Source organism: Trachypithecus francoisi, unplaced genomic scaffold (assembly GCF_009764315.1).
Source record: "Trachypithecus francoisi isolate TF-2019V2 unplaced genomic scaffold, Tfra_2.0 Lachesis_group9, whole genome shotgun sequence".
NCBI lineage: Eukaryota > Metazoa > Chordata > Mammalia > Primates > Cercopithecidae > Trachypithecus > Trachypithecus francoisi.
Genome location: NW_022681474.1, coordinates 20,768,919 through 20,792,578, shown reverse-complemented (window position 1 = coordinate 20,792,578; position 23,660 = coordinate 20,768,919). Strand labels below are relative to the sequence as shown.

Below are 23,660 nucleotides of genomic sequence, written 5' to 3'. Positions count from 1 at the left end.
TCCGCAGCGAGGTACAAAAATAGCTGGATTGGTTACATATTGGCATTTGTCTTATTTGAACACAGTTGGAACACTCAAGCAATCTGAGTGGCTGAAGTGTGGCCACTGGCAGTGGCCGAGACGCAGTTACTGTTACAGGCACATACTTCCAAGTTAGGTTTTCAATCTTATCTGCCTATTAAGCTAGGTTACAGTTCGTCCACGAGGACTCAACTGTAGAAGTATGGAGTCCTTCTCAGGCCATATTTAGTTTGCTTTAACAGGTGCTAATACTGCAAATATCAGTCAAAATAATTTTTAGCAGGAAATCAGAATAAACAACTGACAGCAGATTGTGCGATTCATTTTCCTTCCTTAAAAATAGGGTCTAGTAAGGCAGGCGGATCATGAGCTCATCCTGGCTAATATGCTGAAATCCCGTCTCTACTAAAAATATAAAAATTGCTGAGCGTAGTGGCGCACACCTGTAGTCCCAGCTACTCGGGGAGGCTGAGGCAGGAGACTCGCCTGAACCTTGGGAGGCGGAGGTTGCAGTGAGCCAAGATGGCGCCACTGCACTCCAGGCTGGAGACAGAGTGAAACTCCATCTCAAAAACAAACAAAAAACCACAACCTTGCACTCCTGCACTACAGCAGTCTCCTAATCTTCCTTTATAACTCGGCCTCATCTTTCTCTAGTCAATTGTTACATCTAACTTTATATTTTTGGCTGCTTTAATTTTCAGTTCATTTTTTTCCCCTTAGGAATAGGCGACACTTAATAAAATCTTTTTTTTTTTTAATCGTTTCATGTTAACTTCAATTTTCTCTTCCTTGCTCTATTTAAATTTTGTTTCTTCAGCATTCTTCAATCTATTTCCTATATGTTTGATTATTTTTCCATTTCTCTACAGGAAAAGGCATATTCGAATAGTTTTAAGTACGTTCCATTTGTATCTCCATTTAACCATGAAAAGGGTATACACAGACATCCTGGAAGGTCTTCCTTTAACAACATATTAAATTCAAGAATTTTTATCTCCACTTTGGGAGGCCGAGGCAGGTGGATCACCTGAGGTCAAGAGTTTGAGATCAGCCTGGCCAACATGGTGAAACCTGTCTCTACTAAAAATACAAAAATTAGCCGGGTGTGGTGGTGTGTGCCTGTAATACCAGCTACTAGGGAGGCTGAGGCAGGAGAATTGCTTGAACTCAGGAGGCAGAGGATGCAGTGAGTCAAAATCGCGTGACTGCACTCCAGCCTGGGCAACAAGAGCGAAACTTCATCTCAAAATAATGATAATAATAATAATAATTATTATTATTATTATTATTTTTTTTTTAAGCTCAAGATTTTTGTTTAAATAATGTTGAAGCGTAAAAATGGACTTGTTTCACATCAGTGGTGTTATGACGATAAACTAAACTTTAACAAGCAGGACAAAAGGTGAGTTTTTTGCTTGTAAACTCTATCCAGACTCAATAGCAAAAAAGTTGCACGATGGTGTTTGTACTTTTAAAATTGTCTTAATAGCTGCCCTGCTTTATTTTTGCGTTTATAGTTAAAGAGAAAAAAAAGCTTTTATTTCCTTAATCTCTCTAGACCATGAAACAAAGAGGAAACATTAATACATTCTCAGCTGGTGCCTTTTTTTTTTAAAATGCACTTTCTGCTTTCATAAGCCTGTGTCTTTCTAAAAGCAGCTCCTTGATGAGGTGAAAGAACATTAAAAAAAGAAAAAAAGACTTTGAGACAGAAGCCTGGGTCCTTGCCCTAATTCTGCCACTTACGAGCTCAGTGATCTTGGGCAAGATCCTTCAATATCCGCCATCAGTTTGCTCATCCATAAAATGGGGTAACTATATCTGCTTTCCCTTCCTCACTTAGTACTTGTAAGGACCAAGCAAAACAATGCAATGGGAAGTTAAACACTGAGCCACTGTGAAACATACGCTATAGCTCCCACTTGCTGATGGTCCACCTTCACAGGCTCATTGAAAAAAAGTTCAAGATTTAAAAAAAACTTTGGGAGGCTGTGGCTGCTGGATCACCTGAGGTCAGGGGTTCAAGACCACCCTGACCAATATGGCAAAACCCCGTCTCTACTAAAAAAAATATTAGCTGCCCATGATGGTGCACACCTGTAGTCCCAGTTACTCTAGAGGCTGAGACAGAAGAATCGTTTGAACCCAGGAGGCGGAGGTTGCAGTGAGCTGAGACTGTGCCACTGCACTCCAGCCTGGGTGACAGAGTGAGATTTTGTCTCAAAAAACAAACAAGCAGACAAAACTTTACGGCATTATTCACAGTAGCCAAGAGGTAGAAGCAGCCCAAATATCCATTGACAGATAAATGGATAAAGAAATGTGGTCTATACATGTAATGGAATATTACTCGGCCTTAAAAAAAGATGGAAATTCTGTCACATGGGACAACACAGATGAATCTTGAGGAGATCATGCTAAGATAAGCCAGTCACAGAGGGACAAATACTGAACACGTGGAGATAAAGAGTAGAAAATAAACAGACTGAAAAGGGTGAGAAGGGGGTGCCGGGAGGAGGAAGAGAAGCGGGTTAAAGGGTACAAGCATACAGTAAGATGGAAGGAATCAACTCAGTGTTTGACAGCAGAGTAGGATGACTTGATCACTATGCATTATATACCTGTAAAAAATGTCTTAGGTAACCCATAAATTTGAGCAGATAAAAAAAGGAAAAATATTGTAGCATGGTAGTTGTCAGGGGCTGTAGGGGGCAGGAGGATGAGGAGTTGTTCAGATGATGTAGAGTTTCACATTTGCAAGATGAAAAGGTTCTAGGGATCTGTGGCACAACAGTGTGAAATACTTCATACAATTGTACACTTCCGAATGGTTATGGGGATGAAAAAATGCTTGGGCCGTTAAGTAAATTGTGAATTAAGATTTAAAACGAAATTAAACTAAAATGACAGCCCCTGTTGGACCGCACAGTTAGCAATCATCTTGCTAACTTTAGAGACAATCACACTACTGGTTAACGTAGGCTCTTCCTCCAGAGGGTCAGTCACTAACAGTGGGGGCTTATATAATTTGTGCCCTTCTGTGGTCATCAGCACTTCCTTCTCCAGCAGTGTTGGGGTCCACCCATTTGCCATTTGGCCCATGATGCTTTTTTTTTTTTTTTTTTTTTAAGGAGACAGGGTATTGCTCTGTCACCCAGGCTGGAGTATATTGGTGAAGTTATAGCTTATTGTGGCTTCTAACTCCTGGGTTCAAGCAATCCTCCTGCCTCAGCCTTCTGAGTAGCTGGAACTACAGGCATGTACCACCATACCTAACTAATTTTTCTTCTTTTTTGTAGAGATGAGGTCTCACTGTATTGCCCAAGCTGATCTCAATCTCCTGGCCTAAAGCTATTCTCCTACCTCAGCCTCTGAAAGTGCTGAGATTATAGGCATGAGCCACCATGCCAAGCCTACAGTGCTTTAAGTCTGACAGCTACCACATTACTCAGTGATACACATTTTTAGCAAGACCATTAGACCATGAGCTTCTTAAGGGAGAAACCACATCTAACATCTTCAATTTCTCTTCCTTAAACTCCTAGCTCGATGGCATAATACCACTCATCAAATGTTTGCTAATTAAATAAATTCTACTTCCAGAGTTTTCAACATCTTTTATTTGGCCATTGATCAGGCAAAAACTCGTAAGAACAGAGAGGGTTCACTGTTTTAAGCTCTGCATAAAAGTCTTCATGTCATTCTTTGTTCATATCTGGTGGAGAAAAAGGGAGGGAAGAATTGCATACTTATAGCTGTGTTTACAATGATACAGCAAAGATATTCAGTTATCATGCTCTAAGATAAAAAAAAAAACAAGCTTGAGCTGCAAAGTTTATAATAATCCTTCCTTAATCCATGTATGGTTTTGAAATAGCCAGAAGTCTATGAGAGCAGCCTGGCCAACATGGTGAAACCCTATCTCTGCTAAAAATACAAAAATTAGCAGGGCGTGGTGGTGCATGCCTGTAATCCTAGCAACTTGGGAGGCTGAGGCAGGAGAATTGCTTGAACTCGGGAGGCAGAGGTTGCAGTGAGCCGAGATCGCGCTGCTGCACTCCAGCCTGGGTGACAGAGATTCTGTCTTAAACAAAAAAACAAACAACAACAACAACAACAAAACGGTAGTAGTAAACAGTCCTTACAAGGATTCTGGAACAAGAACAGTTTTAAATCCGGGCAAACCTCAGCCTTCTAGAACTTCCATTAATAAAACCCACAAATCCATGTCAAAGAGCACAGAACCAGATAGAGTATCAGGTTCCTTTTAAAACATGCGATTGTTACCCATGAGAAAGTTAAAACTAGCTTAACAGGTAGATTGCCAAGATAAATATAACCATAAATAAACAGACAGCAACACATAATTTTATTCCCGAATACTTGATATTACTCAGGAAAGAGCATGTGAGAAGAACAAGAGAGAGTTCAATTGCTCTTGCTAATTAAGACAGAGATCTGCACCCGTGTGACTAAGAAGCAGAGAGCACATCTCAAAGTTAGAGTACAGAAGACAAGGCCTGTGCCTTCGTCACTGGGATGGATGGGGATGCAACCTGACTTGCCACGGCAACTGCTGCGAGATCAAGCAAGTGTGTGAATGCCAGTCACGTCCCAGGCAGGTCTGCAGTCCCTGGACATCTCAAATCTACCTTACAGCACTCACCGCCAAGTGGCAAACAGCTAAGCTGATAGTGACCATGTAAAATAGTGTAAGACCACACATAACTACAGAGGAGGCAAAGACACTCGTTTGTTCACTTCCCATTCAGATTCCTCACTACACCCTGAACGGCTCCACGGCAGGTGCTGTGTATCCCAGTTGCCTGTGCCCATCACAAGGGCCAGAGTAGGGAAAGACGGGTCTAGGAACCTTGTGCTTTGTAAGTAACAGCTTACTCAATTATCACTGGAATCCTGTGAACAGAGGTTAGTGTCCTTTTACAAATGGCAAAACTGAGCTTCACCTGTAATTTATCAAAAAGACAGGCAGCCAGTCCATGGCAGAGATGGAATCCAAATCCAGGTTTCTGAGTAGTTGCAGTAGAGACTGCATGACCCAGGCCCCTACAATACTTCCCTTCTGATAATTCACAGGAAAAGATTTGCTGACCCTTCAACAAAGGTTTCAGGTTTGGAGGGATGGAGGTAATGTGAATGGAAATGGAAAATGCAGAGAAGAAAGGGTTTAAAGGAAAAGACTGGGAGCTCGATTTTAAGTGGGTGGCAGAACCAACAGAGATCCAAAAAGAGCTGAGATCCAAGCACTCAGGAGACAGGTGGAGACCAAAGGCACCAACTACAAGTGACGGCTGAAGCCTGGAGAAGGATGGGAGAGCAGAAGGGAAGACGGCAGTGGTTTAAAGCTCGCTCTGGAGGTGAAACTCTTCATTCAAAGGAAAATGCACATAAAGGTCCCAATACATAAAATACGTGTGGCTGGGCACAGTGGCTTATGCCCGTAATCCCAGTACTTTGGGATGCTGAGGTAGGTGGATCACCTGAGGACAGGAGTTCGAGACCAGCCTGTTCAAGAGGGTGAAACCCCATCTCTACTAAAAATACAAAAAATTACCTGGGCGCGATGGCATGTGCCTGTAATCCCAGCTACTTGGGAGGCTGAGGCAGGAGAATGACTTGAAACTAGGAGGTGGAAATTGCAGTCAGCTGAGATCATGCCACTGCAATCTAGCCTGGCCAATAAGAGCAAAACCCCACGTCAAAACAAAACAAAACAAAACAAAACAAAACAAAACAAAACAAAACAAAGCATGTGAAAGTAGCACTGTTCTGGCTGAATCCTGGATACAATGCGCAGACCACAGCCTGCTGGGCATCCCTAAGCCTCTGCAGCGACTCCAGAAAAATCCATGGATCTCTTGGGGCTCTACAGAGCTCAGTCTGGAAACCAATGACATGCCTAAAGCAACAAACATCAGGAGGCCAAGGCCCGAGCATTTAGTTGAATGGACTTCCACATTTCAGGCGAGAGAACAAAAAGCTGAAACAGAAGGGATTGAACAGGAACCACCGGAGTGGTAGTAGAAGTGGACTTTGTGCGTAGCCAGCACCTGCAAGACAAAAGTGACTTACCAGAGAAGAAAAACAAATTGAGGTTTGCAGAGATGTTAAGGGAAGGTTTAAAGAAAGGTCAGTGGCTTTGTGATTAGGAAGTCACTAGAGACCCTCAGTAAAGAGATGGAGACAGAAATCAGTTTCATGGTGCTAAAGAGTAAGTAGGGAAGAAATTGGAGCAGGAGAATAAAGCCTGGGGTGATGAGGTTGGCAGTAGAAAGAAGGGGAAAAAATAGGATAGAAGGGATGACAGTGTTGTTTATTTCACAAGGCATGGAGACATTTCTTCTTCCAAAGGGGTAAGAAAGAAAAAAGATGGATGTGGCAAGTTGTTTGCAGAAAGTGGTTGCAACATATCCCACCTGAATCCACACCCTTGGTAATTCCCATTTGACTCCAGGCTTAGCCCTGCGACTTGCTTTGGCCAATGGGACATTAGCAAACATGACACAAGTAGAGAGGTGATTATCACCCCCCTTGGAGCTTGCTCTCTCATGAAGTAGCCCTGAGACCAGCATGCGAACCCTAGCCAGCCTGTTGGAGGATGAACAACAATATGGAGAACCAGATACCGATGCTGATAGCTATCAGCCTCCAGACACATGTAACAAGCCATCCCAGGTCACCTGGTCACCAACTAACCAGACAGCTAGCCAAGGATGTGTGGCAGAGAATTGTAACCTAAATAAAATGGTGACTTAACACCACTAGGCTGAGATCTGTTTGTTTTGCAGCAAGAACTTCGAGAGTAAGGATTTTGCTAACAGTGTAGTCATCAATGCTGTATGTATTGTATGGTCATGACTGCTCAAATAATTTCAACATGCTTAAAGAGGCTGGGCACAGTGGCTGATGCCTGTAATTCCAGCACTTTGGGAGGTCGAGGCGGGCAGATCACTTGAGGTCAGGAGTTTGAGAACAGCCTGGCCAACATGGTAAAACCCCATCTCTACTTAAAATACAAAAATTAGCCCACGTGGTGGCAGGGGCCTGCAATCCCAGCTACTCCAGAGGCTGATGCAGGAGAATTGCTTGAACCTGGGAGGCAGAGGTTGCAGTGAGCCAAGATGGTCGTGCCACTGCACTCCAGCCTGGGCAACAGAGCGCGATTCTATCTCAAAAAAAAAAAAAAAAAAATGCTCAAAGATACAAGTTTTGCCTTTTCCTTTTATATCTTTCAAATTGCCTATAATGAGCAGCGATTGGGCATTAAGTGCTATTACTGTTGTCATTATTAATATTATCATCAATTAACTTTAGAGGTGAGTAGAAGAATGACAGTACCAATGTGTGTGATTGTTACCTACCCAGTCAAAAGTATATGTCAACAGGGAAGAGAAGCCTAACACAGGTATAGAGGGCTTCCGCATACTTCTTCTTTATCACAGGTAGAAAAACTCAATCTAAGCTAATGCGTATTTGAACAATAAACAAACTAATGCTGCTAGAAATTAGACCTATTCAGCCAGTTTTCTAACTCTACTTGAAAGGTATGTGCTATAAGCAAAGAGTTGACAATTTTTTAATACAAGAAGCATGAAAATGTACATTGTGAAAATAATTTCAGCCTAAACTATTTTTCGTAAGAATGTGTGACATATTTTGTGCTTGTGTTTTTCATAAGATATTGCTGCTAGGTTTTTATCTTAAAATTTTTTTGAGACGGAATCTTGCTCTGTCACCTAGGCTGGAGTGCAGTGGCGTGATCTCAGCTCACTGCAACCTCTGCCTCCTGGGTTCCAGTGATTCTCCTGCCTCATTCTCCCTGTAGTTGGGATTACAGGTGCCCACCACCACGCCTGGCTAATTTTTGTATTTTTAGTAGAGATGGGGTTTCATCATGTTGGCCAGGCTGGCCTCAAACTCCTGACCTCGTGATCCACCTGCCTCGGCCTCCCAAAGTGCTGGGATTACAGGCACGAGCCACCGCATCCGGCCAACACATCTCTTTTCCCCTGTAAGTAGCCCTCTAGTTTTACACCTGCCACGTATTCTTTGGATTCTCCAGTAGTCTATCTTGTAGGTTTAAGAACATATGCATTGTAGACACACGTGTATACTTCTCTCCTACCTCCCACATAATATTCGCAATAAGACATATTTTTAAAACATGTTTAATATTTTTTTGAAATAAACTGTCGTCAAGCTGATGGGACATAAAGATGTTCACGTTTCTTCTTTCTTCTTCAAAGGCTAGTTAGGGGAATTCTCTCAATCTGTAAGGCATTTATGAACTAAGGCAAGATGAGAAATATTTTTTCTTTTTTGTAGTATGTTTATTGAAAACTACTGGGAATGAAACATGGTCAACAGAACTAATGCTTCCTCCTGAAAATATGTTTTTAGAAAAAGTATAAGCCCACAGATACAAAGAACAGGAAACCAGATGAGAGTATGGGGAAACACAGAATACAGAATGCAATGAACAAGCAGTAATTAACTAGCAGAGTAGAAAGAGTTAGAATGAGAGTACCTGCAAGAGGCGGGCAGGAGGGCTAAGGAATAGAAAGCCGATTGCAGCCACAGGGCCCTGGCAAGGAGGAGGAACTGGAGGTACCAGGCAGCCTGAAGGAAGAAGTATGGCTGGGGCTGAAAATAGCACTGACTGGGCATTGGACTTATCAGAATCCATTTTCTCTCTCCCCTCACTTCCAGAAGACCAAAGGTTTATTCTCTGAAGAGGATGACCAGGAGATTTTAGACAATCAGAGGGACAGCTGAGAGTAAAGGCGAGTGACATACTGAACATAGGAGGATTAAATAATTTTAAGATCTCCAACCTAAGTGATGAAACTCTAGCCACCTTTTCCTGGACAACTGCCAGAAGCCTGTGACCGGTCCAATAGAGCCAGACAGGAGGCTGGGGGAGCCCTGTCTGGGGCATTGGCCAGATTAAAAGGTAATGGTGCCCCCTCCCACCAGTTCTTTGGTCCCTCCCCAATTACCCTATACAAGACGACCTGTCAAGATGCTTTGCCACTGCATTTAGAGCTTCCAATCAGCTTAACAATGTCTTCCTCTTAATTATGAATAGATGATCAAAAATTAAACATTGAACCTTGTCCAGAGTCAGACAGAGTCTCAGCCCAGCTGACAGCCTTTCCGGAAATTTCAAGTCTTCAGGCTTTCTTTTAGTCAAGATAAGTGGTAAGCCGGACTTGTTGGAAGTAGAGAAGTTTGATAGGTCAAAACTGAATGAACTCCAGGGCATAGTGGCTTGCACCTGTAATCCCAGCACTTTGGGAGGTCGAGGCAGGAGGATTACTTGAGCCCAGCAGTTCAAGACCAACCTGGGCAACATAAGGAGACCTTGTCTCTACATTTTTTTTTTTTCCCCCTGGAGACAGAGTTTCACTCTTGTTGCCCAGGCTAGAGTGCGATGGCACAACCTTGGCTTACTGCACCCTCTGCCTCCCAGGTGCAAGTGATTCTCCTGCCTCAGCATCCGATGTAGCTGGGATTACAAGTGCACATCACCACACCCAACTATTTGTTTTTTGTATTTTTAGTAGAGACGGGGTTTTACCATGTTGGCCAGGCTGGTCTTGAACTCCTGACCTCAGGTGATCCACCTACCTCGGCCTCCCAAAGCGCTGGGATTACATAAAATTTAAAAAAAATGTTATCAAGACATGGTGGCGCATGCCTTGGTCCCAGCTATTCTGGAGGCTGAGGTGGGAGGATTGCTTGAGCCCAGGAGCTTGAGGATGCAGTAAGCCACTGCAACTTCAGCCTGGGCAACGGAGTGAGACCTTGTTTAAAAAAAAAAAAAAAAGTACTGAAAAAAAACAAGTACTGAGAAGAAAAAAATACTCCTCCCTTCAAGGAAAAAATTTGCATCATAATATCATCCCTAAAGAACCTCATAGGCCGGGCGTGGTGGCCCAAGCCTGTAATCCCAGCACTTTGGGAGGCCGAGGCGGGCGGATCACAGGGTCAGGAGATCGAGACCATCCTGGCTAACACGGTGAAACCCCGTCTCTACTAAAAAATACAAAAAATTAGCCGGGCGAGGTGGCAGGCTCCTGTAGTCCCAGCTGCGCGGGAGGCTGAGGCAGGAGAATGGCGTGAACCCGGGAGGCGGAGCTTGCAGTGAGCTGAGATCTGGCCAGTGCACTCCAGCTTGGGTGACAGAGCAAGACTCCGTCTCAAAAAAAAAAAAAGAACCTCGTAGACTCTGCAGTTTCGGCCGTCTGTATCTGATGACATGTGATCCAGCAGGAGAAAGAATGTTTTCAAATATCGTGAAACTGGGATTTCCTCCCAAAAGCAAATTTCAGCACTGCCTGAGCATCTTGATTTTAGGCTTGTGTTCTGTAAACCTACATGTAAGAGATTTTCAACATCTTCTCACCTATACTCCCTAGCTAAGAAGTCGGGGGTATGGTCAGGCACAGTGGCTCATGCTTGTAATCCCAGCACTTCAGGAGGCCAAGGTGGGCAGATCACTTGAGGTCAGGAGTTCAAGACCAGCCTGGCCAACATGGTGAAACCCTGTCTCTACTAAAAATACAAAAATTAGCCCGGCACCGTGGTGCGCACATGTATTCCCTGCTACTCGGGAGGCTGAGGCAGGAGAATTGCTTGACTCCGGGAGGCAGAGGCTGCAGTGGACTGAGATCGTGCCATTGCACTCCAGCCTGGGTGACAGAGTGAGACCCCATCTCAAAAAAAAAAAAAAAAACAAGTCAGGATAGTGAATGTTTCCTTAAGTTCATTTGAAAACTTCTCGTTGCTGTATAAATTCCAAATAGCAGTCAATAATTTCTCCACTGATGACCTTTGTGTAGGTAGTCCTCACACTTCCTACAGGAAAACCCAGTTTTAACCCTCTGCAATAGGTGCTTCCACTTCATAATCTTCATGAAGTTGCATGCTTTATGCAGCTTCTTACAGTTTATTTTCACTTCAAATATACCAATGAAATAATAGTCATTAAAAATCAAACATTTAAAGAATGTCTCCATTATGTAAAAGTAACATCAAATATTTAAAAAGCTTGCAAAACAGTGACAATACAGGAAACTTCAAAAAAATTAGTATCTTAAGAGGCATAAGAGAAAATATTATGGCTATGGAATAAAAACAAGAAGCTATAAATGAAGAAAAGAAGAAAGCTCTTGGAAATTAGACATTTTGACAAATATAATTTTAGCAGATGGGTTAGAAGTTGGGAAAAATTCAGGTACAACAAAAAGATGGAGAAAAATGATTACAGAGAGGCTCAAATCAAATACTTCACAAACCAGAGAGCCAATGAAAAGAAGAAAATACAGGGGAAGAAATTACTCCGAAAAAAAAAAAAAGACGGTTTCCAGAACTGAACTAATCAGCCCTTCACAATGAATGTATGAGAAGCCGAGTACAATATACAAAAAGGCACAAACCAAGGCATGTCATGTCAAAATGTCAAAATACCAAAGGAAGAACAGTTCTCAAAATATTAGAGAACTTTAAAAACCAAAAATCACACTTAAAGACAGAACAGGCCGGGCATGGCGGGTCACATCTATAACCCTAGCACTTTGGGAGGCCAAGGCAGGTGGATCACTTAAGGCCAGGACTTTAAGACCAGGCTGGGAAACATGTAGAAACCCCCTCTCTAGTAAAAATACAAAAATTATCTGGGTGTGGTGGTGTGTGCCTGTAATGCTAGCTACTCAGGAGGCTGAGGTGGGAGAATCACTTGAACCCGGGAGTTGGGGCTGCACTGAGCAAAAAAAAAAAAGGAAAGAAAGAAGGAAAGAAGGAAGGAAGGAGGAAGGAAGGAAGGAGGAAGGAAGGAAGGAAGGGAGGAAGGGAGGAAGGAAGGAAGGAGGAAGGAAGGAAGGGAGGGAGGGAGGGAGGGAGGGAGGGAGGGAGGGAGGGAAGGAAGGAAGGGAGGGAAGGAAGAAATGAAGGAAGGAAGGAAGGAAGGAAGGAAAGGAAGGAAAGGAAGGAAAGGAAAGAAAGGAAAGAAAGAAAGAGGGAAAGAACAGCAGGGCTGGACTTTAGAAGACCATGAAGTAAACCTTCACAAATCTGAAGAAAAATGTTTTTCATTCTTGAATACTATAACCAGCCAATTTGTTAATGAAATGTGAAGGTAGAATAAAGACATTTTCTCAAGAAACTAACCTTTCTCTGGAAGGTTCTATGTTTTCTTGCCGTGGAACCTTTACTTACACTGACCGTTGTATACATGGTATTCCAGGGCCTGGGAGGCATTTCTCTCTTCTTTATTTCCCCCTTTGTACTTCAAGAGCTAAACTTCATCTCTCCATCCTGTAAGGCAGCATTCCTCCACCTTTTTAGCACCAAGGAAAACAGTTTTTCCATGGACTAGGGTCCGGGGATGGTTTCGGGATGAGTCAAGCACATTACACTGATTGTGCATTTTATTGCTGTTATTATTACATTGTAAAATATAATGAAACCATTCTACAACTCACCATCAAGTAGAATCCGTGGGACCCTGAGTTTGTTTTCCTGCAACTAGATGGTCCCATTAGGGGGCAAATGGGAAACAGTGACAGATCGTCAGGCATTAGATTCTCATAAGCAGTGCGCAACCTCGATCCCTCTCATGCACAGCTCACAAAAGGGTTTGCGCTCCTATGAGAATCTAATGCTGCCATTGATCTGACAGGAGGTGGAGCTCAGGTGGTTATGTGAGCAGTGGGGAGTGGCTGTAAATATAGATGAAGCTTCCTTTCTGGATGCTGCTGTTCACCTCCTGCTGTGTCGCCTGGTTCCTAACAGAACACGAGCCCCTACTGTGAGGTCTACTTTTAAGCCACCACCTCCTCAAAGAAGGATTTTCTGTTCCTGCCAGTAGGATGCAGTCTAAACCTGGGTGCTCACAGACCTCTCTAACCCTCCCTTCCCCACAAGGTATTGTATTCCATCTTTTAGGACCACGACTTTCTCCTGAAACAATGGAAGCTTCTCACATGCAAAAGACCTGCTTATTTCTTCTTTGTGGCTCTGGCCTTGCAGTCCCTCCTACTCACCAACTGGGTCTAACATTTTCTTTAATATAGGAGATACTCAATGATAAAAGAACAATGGACTCAAGATTGAAGGTTATTCTACTCCGCTAAGAAGATCACATTGAGTCCATCATTGCTTTTTTTTGGTTTTTTTGTTTGTTTGTTTTTGACAGAGTCTTGCTCTGTTGCCCATGTGAGAGCAAGAGATCTCAGCTCACTACAACCTCTCCCTCCCAGTGTCAAGTGATTCTCCTGCCTCAGCCTCCCAAGTAGCTGGGATTACAGGCACGTGCCACCAAACCCAGCTAATTTTTATATTTTTAGTAGAGATGGGGTTTCACCATGTTGCCCAAGCTGGTCTCAAACTCCTGACCTCAGGTGATCCACTCGCCTCGGCCTCCCAAAGTGCTGGGATTACAGGCATGAGCCATCGTGCCTGGCTGAAGCTATCTTATCTCTGCTTCAATTCCTTCTACATCCAGATTTCCCAACTCAGAGTTTCTGCATATAGGGCAGAAGGCAGCATTTTTTGAGAATTAAAGGACAAAAGAAGAAAATTATTATTTCAATTAAAAAGAGATGATCAGGTGACCCAGCAATTTCACTCCAAAGTACATACATATGTGAAATGAAAACATATGCCCACACACAAAAAAAATATATACAGGAATGTTCATACTAGCATTATGCACAATACCTAAACGGTGGAAACAACTGAGATGTCCAAAAGCCACCACTCACAAAAGACCACCTATTGTAAGATTCCATTTATATGCAATATCCACAATAGACGAATCTGTAGAGACAAACACTGAATAGTGGTTCTAGGCCTGGGGACGGGGGGTGGTTGGGGAGAATGGAGAGTGACTGCTGACAGGCTTGGAATTTACGGGGCAGTGAGAATGGTCTACAACTGATTATAGTGATGGTTGAACACCTCTGAACATACTAAAAACCATTGAATTACACACTTCAAATGGGTGAATTATATCTCAATCAAGTTGTTTTCAAAGAGAAGAACAACGTGGGAATAAATTAGATTCATATATGACTTGTCTTTAAGGTAATATCAGATAGCACAAACTGAAACAACCAGGATTTGCAAAGTATGCCATAACTGCACGATTTCAAAGCACACATTGGGAACCAGAAAACACCACGTTAAAAAACAATGTCATGTCAGCTGGTATGTATTGGCCTCAAAATTAACATCTAATCTGTTCACTGCAGAGTTTAGTCGTTAAGAAAAGCCTTAACAAAGTGCTAGTGGAGAGTATTAGGTTTATTGACAGCACAGAGTACTTCGTTATATAACCTTTTGTAGGTCACTTAAATTTTAAAAGACAGTATCTCTAGTCTCACTTCTTGCCAATCACGTTCTTTCATAGAGGTATTATTAGGCAATTAGTGGATAATGTGTGTGTATTTATACAGGACCAGGGTCTGAAAGCACTGCTAAGGTCATCTGCACAGACTTATTTATCACATGTGATCTGTAAGGTGAGTAAAAGCACTGACTTGTAAAGTCTTTCTGTTTGAGAGATGCTTTGATGGTTACAAAGTAAATGTAGAAAATGTCTGATTCTTCCAAAATGGCTGTGCAAAGTGTTTTTAACTATTTAAATAGCATGAATTATTATGTTTTTAAACTTTAAGGCTTCATTTTGAAGGTTTCATAAAGGCACAATGATATTTTGGCAAAGAATGAGGCTATTTTTATAGATAAAAATAAAAATTTATAGAGGGAACTAGCCCTCTACAATGCCTATTTTGCATTATGTCTTCAAGGATATTGGGATTAATAAACCAGACCTACCAAACCATGATTTTAATATAAAGGAAAATTCAATCCTCATCTTTGTATTTTTCAGACACATTTAAATTCTCACTTACCCTCGGGTATCTCATTTGAATACATCAAAGGTTTAAGATATTGACCTAATTTTAAAGAAAAAATATAAACTATTTAAAAAAAATTTTGTGGGTACACAGACGTATATATTTATGAGGTACATGAGATGGTTTGATACAGGCATGCAATATGAAATAAGCATACCATGGAGAATGTGGTATCCATCCCCTGAAGCATTTATCCTGTGAGCTACAAACAGTCCAATTACATTCTTTATTTAAAAATATACAATGAAGTTATTATTGACTTTAGTCACCCTATTGTGCTGTCATATAGGTTTTATTCATTCTTTCTACTTTTTTTTTTTGGTACCCATTAACCATTCCCATCTCACCCATTAAATAAACTATCTGTCATTAAACACAGGAAATAGTTTTTCAATTATTTTGCCTCTGTTTTCAAGTCTCTTCATTTTCTTTTGTGTTCTACATCATTCCTAACTATCAACTTTTTAGGCAGTAGGACAAGTAACATGACCCTGGTTTGATTTAGGAGCAACATTTCGATCCATGCTTGGTTGAAAGATATTTTAAAAGGTCTTTGCAGCAGTGTCATTTAACTCATGACGTAGCCACAGAGTCAGGAACAAAAATGCCCCAATTAGATAACAACTGAGAACCAAACCTACAGTCTCTTGGGCTGTATCATGATGGGACATGAGCCCAAGAAACTGTTCAGTTTTGGTATGTGAAACTTACATGAATAAATTAGCCACAAATAGAACAATCTTATTTTCAGAATACAAATTGTAGTTTTTTCTTACTTTTCTTTACACACAATGCAAAATATAGAATATAGAATTCAGACTCTCAGCTGCAACCTATATTAACCACAGTGCCGACTGTCATACATTATTTAATGTTCTTCATTATTTCATTTCAACTTCACAATGTTCTAAGTGGCTAACATTGGTAGAGCAGATTCATTGATGGCAACTGGGCCACATCCAGTTTTACCAGTTTCCACCATCACAAAACCCTCCCTGCATCTGCTATTTATGAACTGCCTTTCAGAGAAGACTGTCAGTCCTGGAGAAAATTTCCCTGCCAGTTGAGGTAAGAACATCATTCTGATATACAGAGGTACTGCTTTTTAGAAGTCAAGGTCTCCTGGCAGTTCCTCAGTAGACTACGATGGCAGCCGCGATAGAGGTCATGAATAATGTATTACATAAGGGCTGTCCATGCATTCAAACCAGAATCTCCTAACCACAATTCCCATAGCAACACACATAGATTTTACTCATCTCAGAGATGAAGCAGCCAGCAGAAATGCTATCCTGGTATTTCTAGCACGATCAACAAGGCACTTAGCCTTTTTCAAAACAAGTTTTTCAAAGGAAAATCAACAACCATGTTAAAATAGGTTCACTGGGAAGCGACTGAGTATCCCAAAATCCAAGCTACCTTCAACTCGAACAATCTATGCCTTAGAAATCGCCACTATTCCGAGGACAGCATGGGAAAAAGAATTCAAATCGTTGCAATGAGTTAAATGAGACACGACCTGAGATAAATCCTGGAACTATTTCCAGGATATTTCTATTTCATAGCTGCTTTGCAGTCTCCCCTCCACATATACACACTTTATCCTGGAGAAGAGCATGTTCTAAGAGAAGAAACTTCTAAAAATCAATAGAATCCTCTGTTGCTCTTTGAAAAGCATAAGGTAAACGATTTTGAAAGTAAGAGGATACTAATATAAAACACCTATGAAGTAAAATTCAGGGGAAAAACTGTTCAAGTCTAAGAAAATAAACAATAGCTTGAAGTCAGTCTGTTTTTTTTTTTTCTTAACAGAGATATCGTTTACTGGGGACATGAAGTAAAATTTGTTGATATTAGGTGCCATTTTTCCTCTTTGCACATTCAAGGATCCTTTTGTATGTGTCCAAATAAGCATCCACCCACGGAAACGAGTTGCTTGGATTATAAAACAACATAGAAGACCAGTCTTATACACCACACTTCCTTTTTCTACTAAGGGAAGAAACCAGGCTCCATTTCTTGTACCTTTCTAAAACCCGACAATGAAATGCTCTAATAGATCAAACAAGCTTTAGGGGAAACTTCCACAGGTGGTCTATCAGGGGCACAGCACAACTTGCAAAGAAAGATCTTGGCAGGAAGGAAACGATTTTACCTTAGCTTTTTCCAACTGTGCCTGGGCCTGCCGCTCCGCTTCTCTGCGCACTGCTTCCCGGTCCTCCTCCAGAGATACATCGGAATCGGATGGACGGCTAGTGTAGGAGTCTGCCGAACCCTGGAGAGGAAAATGTACATTTTAAAGTAGATTCAATCTATGATGTTTGCATTGGAAAAGTCTCATCGACACAGCAGCTAGCTTCCCGGCTTGTTCTATACGTTCCTGAAAAGAGGGGAAAATAATTCATTTTGCAGCAACCTATCTAGAAAACCATGCTCTGATTTGCAGACATTCAATAGAATAGTTGTGTCTACTGAGTTGCCATTCCTTCCCAAGCTTTATATTCCAAAAAACCACCCTTCCTGGAAGCCAGAACAAGTTGCTTTTATAATTAAACAGCTTGATGGTGCAGTGCAGAACTGAAGGACAACGATGGGTTTCAAGGATAGCTTCAAGAACAATCTACATGCTAAAGCAGGTATTTAAAACTAGAAAGACATTAAGCCTAACAAAAACATGAAAGAAAGTCTGAGTTATCAACTTGAACTCTCCCAAATGTCACTACCATGACATGATTCCCACTTTAATCTGAAGAATCCTTGTTTACCTTTTTATATACCTGCTGTTTTCTCTAATAAAACTGTAAGACACTAGCAGCTAACTTCACTCCATCTTCCGGCAACACATTTTAAAATACCTTTACCTAGATTAATAAAAAGCCGTCTACAGAAAACACCTGCCTGGGATAGCTCATCTGGCAATTAATCATAACGCAGGGAAAGGACCTCAAAAAATGACAGGAATCTCCCTAGCTTCCCTCTCTTGCAATCTTGATCCGATTAACCAAATCAAACCACCCTCTCTACCTGCACTCACTGCAACAACAGAAAAGCAGAACAAAATAACCTCTCCCCCCAAACGAAAGCCCTTGCGCTTACACAGATATCAGAATTCTTCAGCCTTCCTCCCTTGGCTCTTTTCAGAAGCCTGATCCAGGTGGCCTTCATGAGCCAGACAGCGCCTTTATCGTCCGCAGCTGCAGCCCCGGGCACAGGTTCTCAGTGCGCGCTGAGCCCAGGAGAACCCCAGCTCCTTTCCTATCCATGCTCTGGGCAAGCCCCTCTTCTCCGTCCCTTTCTGCCTCCGGGGCTTTCACTCCCTGCCCCAGAGGACTCCCATCCAGGGAAATTCTTATTTTCCCATTCCAGGAGGGGCTGAAAACACACACTCGAGTGCTTTATATTGCTTTAAAAATAAAGAAGACTTCAAGTGCATTCAGAAGCCGGGCATCAACTCGTTCTAAACTTAATGCATCTCATAACCCTAAACATTCTCTTCCCTGCGCTCAAATTGTTAAAGGAAATTAGTTGTAAAAGAATCGCAGAAAAAAAAAACTAGTGCAAAAACGTATGCAGTGACATTTGCAAGTGCAAAGTTCAAGCCTTATCTTTGGAGATCTCGAGGGGAAGGGGGGAGGCGGAGGGAGGAGGACGCACTCCCACACTGGGCATGCTCCATATGTCGCCTTTTTACGCAGATGCTCACATCACACTGTTAGTCTATGTCAAATTGCCATTTTACATCCGAAGTGTAAACAGCTGGAAAGGTCTCTTCGGTTCTATAGTAACCGGGCTCGTGGTATGTGTGTCTGCTTCTGTTTCAGATGAAACCTTCTCTCAAAAACAAAGCATGAGATCGTTTCCTTTAATAATCCCTTTCCATTACCTGCTCCAGAAACTGTGTCTTATGCCGAAAGCAGGTTCACAGGTCGTAAATATCATATGCAATATTGCATAGCAAAAATCAAATAATGCTCATCAGTCATAATATAACACAGTTCTTTATTGCTTGCGACTTTCCAAACAAGATGCGAGAGAGAGACGTGGCCATTTAATTAGGACATGAAAGTAATCACAGTTCTATAAAGCAATGAATTTAACGGAGCTCAAAATGACTTCGAACTGCTTCTCCAACTGAGAAACTACCATTTGAAATAAAGCCACTGGCATAAACAGCAATGTGAATTGTTATAACCATACTTACAAAGAAATTTCAAAGCTTGGTTAATTTATTAGTTGGAGTTAAAATTCACAGAAAAATTGAGTCCCAACTCTGCTTGTAGATGAGGGGAGTGAAGCTGAAGAAGGAAAGACACTAAAGTTATTAATTTCCTGTACTAATGAAATTACATTTTCAAAGTTTACTTATGAAGACATACTTTGTTTTCTTGACATAAACAAAACGCTATCACTGTAGTCTAAACTGCATTTGTTTGAGGGTGGTGGGAGAATATTTTGTACAAATAAAAATGAAAAAAAAAAGTGTTCTTAAGAATACTTAAGAACCACGGCTGGGTGCAATGGCTCACGACTGTAACCCTAGCACTTTGGGAGGCCGAAGTGGGAGGACTGCTTGAGCCCATGAGTTCGAGACCAGACTGGGCAACATAGAGAGACCCCCTCCCCCATCTCAAAAAGTCTTCCTCCCTCCCCCCCCCCGCACTCTGCACTAATATAATCTTCAAGAGCCAAATGCTAGAAAACACATAGAATAGGGGTTTCAGAATGAAAGTGAGTGATTAATTGTACCTCCATTTTGGTATCTTGACGTAAATTAATAGATCACCTATTGCTATGAGGTGAATGTAAAATGCGTGGCGGGTAAATTTACAAAGGAGAAATGAGTGTGTCAACACAGACACACCTGGTAGGGGACTCCTGATCCTCCTAGAGGACTTCTTACAGTAATAGTAGCACAGTAGAAAATTACCAGGAGGCATAATTATAAGGGGGCCCCTGTTTCCACTGTCACCAGTCTTGCCATGTTAGAGCCAATCACCCCACTACAGGTTCAGGTCACACCTCAATGAAAAGACGAAGCTTCTATCAGTAGGAGCCCAGCAATGACAGGAAGTACATAAAGACAGGGCCGCATAACACCCACACATAATTTTGTGCGGTCTCATTCCCTTTTAAATATAATAAGATATAAAAAGTCCTTTGCTAATATTCAGATGCAGCTTTTACATTGCATAGTCACTTTGAGACCTGTTTCCAGGTTTAAATAGCAGTTAAAAACAAACATCTCTTCAATGACTTTTGGCAATGCCTTGACTATTTTATAATACAGGATGTCGACTATCAATTGATCTTTAGAGTAGTTCGCAGAAGCATAGCATAGAAAGAGCCGGATTACTTTCATTCTTTGTATTTCTGATAGTACATACTTTCACACACAATTTTTTTTTTTTTTTTTTTGAGACAAGGTCTCACTGTCACCCAGGCTTGATAGAGTGCAGTGGTGCAATCATGGCTCACTGCAGCCTTGACCTCCTTGGCAAAAGTGATCCTCCCACTTCAGGCTCCCAAGCGGCTGGGAATATAGGCACGTGCTCCCATTCCTAGCTAATTTTTAAATTATTTTTGTAGAGATGGGTCTCACTATGTTGCCCAGGCTGACTGGTCTCAAACTCCTGGGCTCAAGCAATCCTCCCCACTCAGTCTCCCAACGTGTTGGGATTACAGGTGTGAGCCACCTCACCCGGCCTCAAAATATTTTTCGTTATAGAAGTTATATGCACCCAGCATTGAAAGAGACACAAATAACCATCCCCTGAAAGTCTCCCATACAAAGACAGCCACAGTCAAATAGTAGCAAGTTGCAGTCTCCGGAGCTGTTGCATGTTTGAAAGTCACCCTCCTGACATATGCCTTATAGTTAATCTCCTTTCTTCTGGGAGTGTGGATTTATGCAGTTAGAAGTGATATATCTAATTAAGCTTTTGCCTTTGGAACCATATGGACTTTCTGGGTCATCGTGCCTCAAGTCGTCTTCAGTCGGGAACAGCTGGCGGTCATTTCCATAACTCCGGAATAGGTTCATTACAAGATGTACCCTTGATCTCTACGGCTCTTACAACGTGATTAGCTGGTCTTTTGCAGTGTTTGTCCTTGCCGGTGCATCACATTTCAGCTACCCAGAGTTCCTTTTCTACATCTTAATACCTGCATTTCTATTTGGACATTTCCAAAAGTGTAACTTGTACTACTATGTACTGATAGTTCCTCCCAGGATCATCACCTTTTATCCTCAGAGCTCTCACTTTGTGGGTTCATTGCTCATAGGAAAATTCCATATCATTGGATTAATTTATGCTTTTATCTACTCTTGTTTCTTTTTCCACTTTTATGTCTAACGTTCACACAAGAAAGCATCACCCTTTTTTTCTTTTCTTTTTTTTTTTGAGATAGTCTCACTCTGTTGCCCAGGCTGGAGTGCAGTGGCTCAATTTCGGCTCACTGTAACCTCTGCCTCCTGGGTTCATGTGATTCTCCTGCTTCAGCCTCCCGAGTAGCTGAAATTACAAGGCGTGTGACACCACGCCTGGCTAATTTTTGTATTTTCAGTAGAGACACGGTTTTGCCATGTTGGCCAGTCTGGTCTTGAACTCCCAATCTCAGGTGCTCTGTCCACCTTGGCCTCCCAAAGTGCTGGGATGACTGGCTTGAGCCATTACGCCTGGCCACCCGTTTTCTTTAATACTTTAAAAAATTTATATAGTTTGCTGTTTTGATGCTGTATTCTGCTGTTTCACAGTCATCTATATTTTCAGCATCAGTATTTTGGAGCATTCTTGTATTTTTCTCTTTTAAAGCCCAAAGATAAGAGTTGTAAGCCTATTTCACAGCGGCATCTTGGATCCTAAATTGTGTCTGTGTCTTCTCCTGCTGTAGGAAATCTTTATATGAACCCTTAAAGCCACGTTCTTGAGCAAAATCAACTTTTTATGTATCCAAAAGCCAGTCTGATTCTAGACAAAGCTGTAACTCATCAAAATCCTCAAGATTTTAGACCCCCTCCTCATGCATAGGATGATGCTGACCCAATGGCAAATTCGTTGCCTACTGGTCAGGCCCACATCTTTTAAAATAAAGCAAAATGGGGCCAGGCACGGTGGCTCACGCCTGTAATCCCAGTACTTTGGAAAGCCGAGGTGGGTGGATAACTTGAGGTCAGGAGTTCGAGACCAGCCTGACCAACATGGTGAAACCCTGTCTCTACTAAAAATACAAAAATTAGCCAGGCGTGGTGTCACATGCCTGTAATCCCAGCTACTCAGGAGGCTGAGGCAGGAGAATCGCTTGAACCCGGGAGGTAGAGGTTGCAGTGAGCTGACTGTGCCACTGCACTCCAGCCTGGCGACAGAGCGAGACTCCATCTCAATCAATCAATCAAAATGGGATAGACTTCAGAGGGCCAGGACCAAGGGGAAAGGGTTCTATCTTGTATTGTCTGTGGGGGGAGGGAGATAATTCTTTCATTTTTCACGGTGTTGTCATCTCTTTTCACAGTTTAGAATCAACTTCTGTTCTCTGGTGCAATTTAGATGTAAGAAATCTGAATTGCTATTCTCTGCTTTACTGGTTTCTTCATAAATAAAATCATAAACTATGGGCTGCATGCTGGCTCATGCCTGTAATCTCAGCACTTTGGGAGGCAGAGGCGGGCAGATCACTTGAGGTCAGGAGTTCAAGACCAGATGGGCAATATGGTGAAACCCCATCTCTACTAAAAATACAAAAATTAGCCAGGCGTGGTGGCAGGCGCCTGTGGTCCCAGCTACTTGGGAGGCTGAGGCAGGAGAATGGCTTGAACCTAGGAGGCAGAGGCTGTAGTGAGCAGAGATTGCAACACCGTACTCCAGCATGGGGGACAGAGGGAGACCCTGTCTCAAAATAGTAACAATACAATCATCAACTATGTGCTGAGGAGAGATCCTGACTCTAAACACTGAAAAATCCAAGATGAGGTACAGTTGCATAAACATTGTATACCTTAGTTTGCAAATTGTCACGTAATTATTACTCAAATTCATATGATGATGAGAATTTCAAATGCGATTGACCTATCATTTAGCTGAGTGTCAAAATAGTAACAGAGGTGATAGCAATACCTGGCTGCAGGGTCATCCCTGTGTGACACTTTTATGATCCTGTAAAAACCAAAACGTCAGTTTCAATTTTCTCAAGACACTATGAAAATGTATAAACATATAGCTACAGGATGTACTAATGAAGAGATTACATTTTATTTAACAACTCCCCGAACCACATGCGATTACTGAGTACTTATTACTTGGAAACTCTGCTGTAACTGTAAGCTAAATACTGAAAACAGGACTGTAAAAAAGACGAAAGCTTTCTGTCATGAAACTTAGTATCTCAGTGAAGGAGACTGATTTTTTAAAAAAGGCAGCAGAAAAATAATGGCTATGAGAGACAAGAAAAAAGCTGAGATAATAAAATGATGGTGGGAGGGATGGTATTTTAGTTAGAGTAATGAGATGACAATCTGAGATGACACTAAGCTGAAATCTAAATGATGAAAGAAAAAAGTCAGCCCTGCAACGCACTGAGAAGAGGGATGTCCAGGCAGAAAGAACAGCATATGCGAAGGCCTTGTGTACAAGAAATGCTTGCATGTCTGAGGAATTGAAAAGAGGTCAGTGTATCTAACATGCTAACATTAATTTT

The 23,660-nt window shown here is 41.9% G+C and overlaps 1 protein-coding gene across 8 annotated transcripts in view; it reads right to left on the bottom strand.

The window, feature by feature from the left end:
• The window catches only part of CACNB2 (calcium voltage-gated channel auxiliary subunit beta 2), a 412,448-nt gene that overhangs the window by 124,682 nt on the left and 264,106 nt on the right, over positions 1 to 23,660 (bottom strand). For 6 of the 8 annotated variants that reach the window (XM_033209427.1, XM_033209430.1, XM_033209435.1 and 3 more), the window contains one exon: positions 17,125 to 17,244. In XM_033209427.1, the coding sequence (XP_033065318.1) occupies positions 17,125 to 17,244 (120 nt within the window). Of the gene's footprint in view, positions 1 to 17,124; positions 17,245 to 18,065; positions 18,588 to 23,660 lie in introns of those variants that run through there. The other 2 variants (XM_033209431.1, XM_033209434.1) reach the window with 1 other exon arrangement.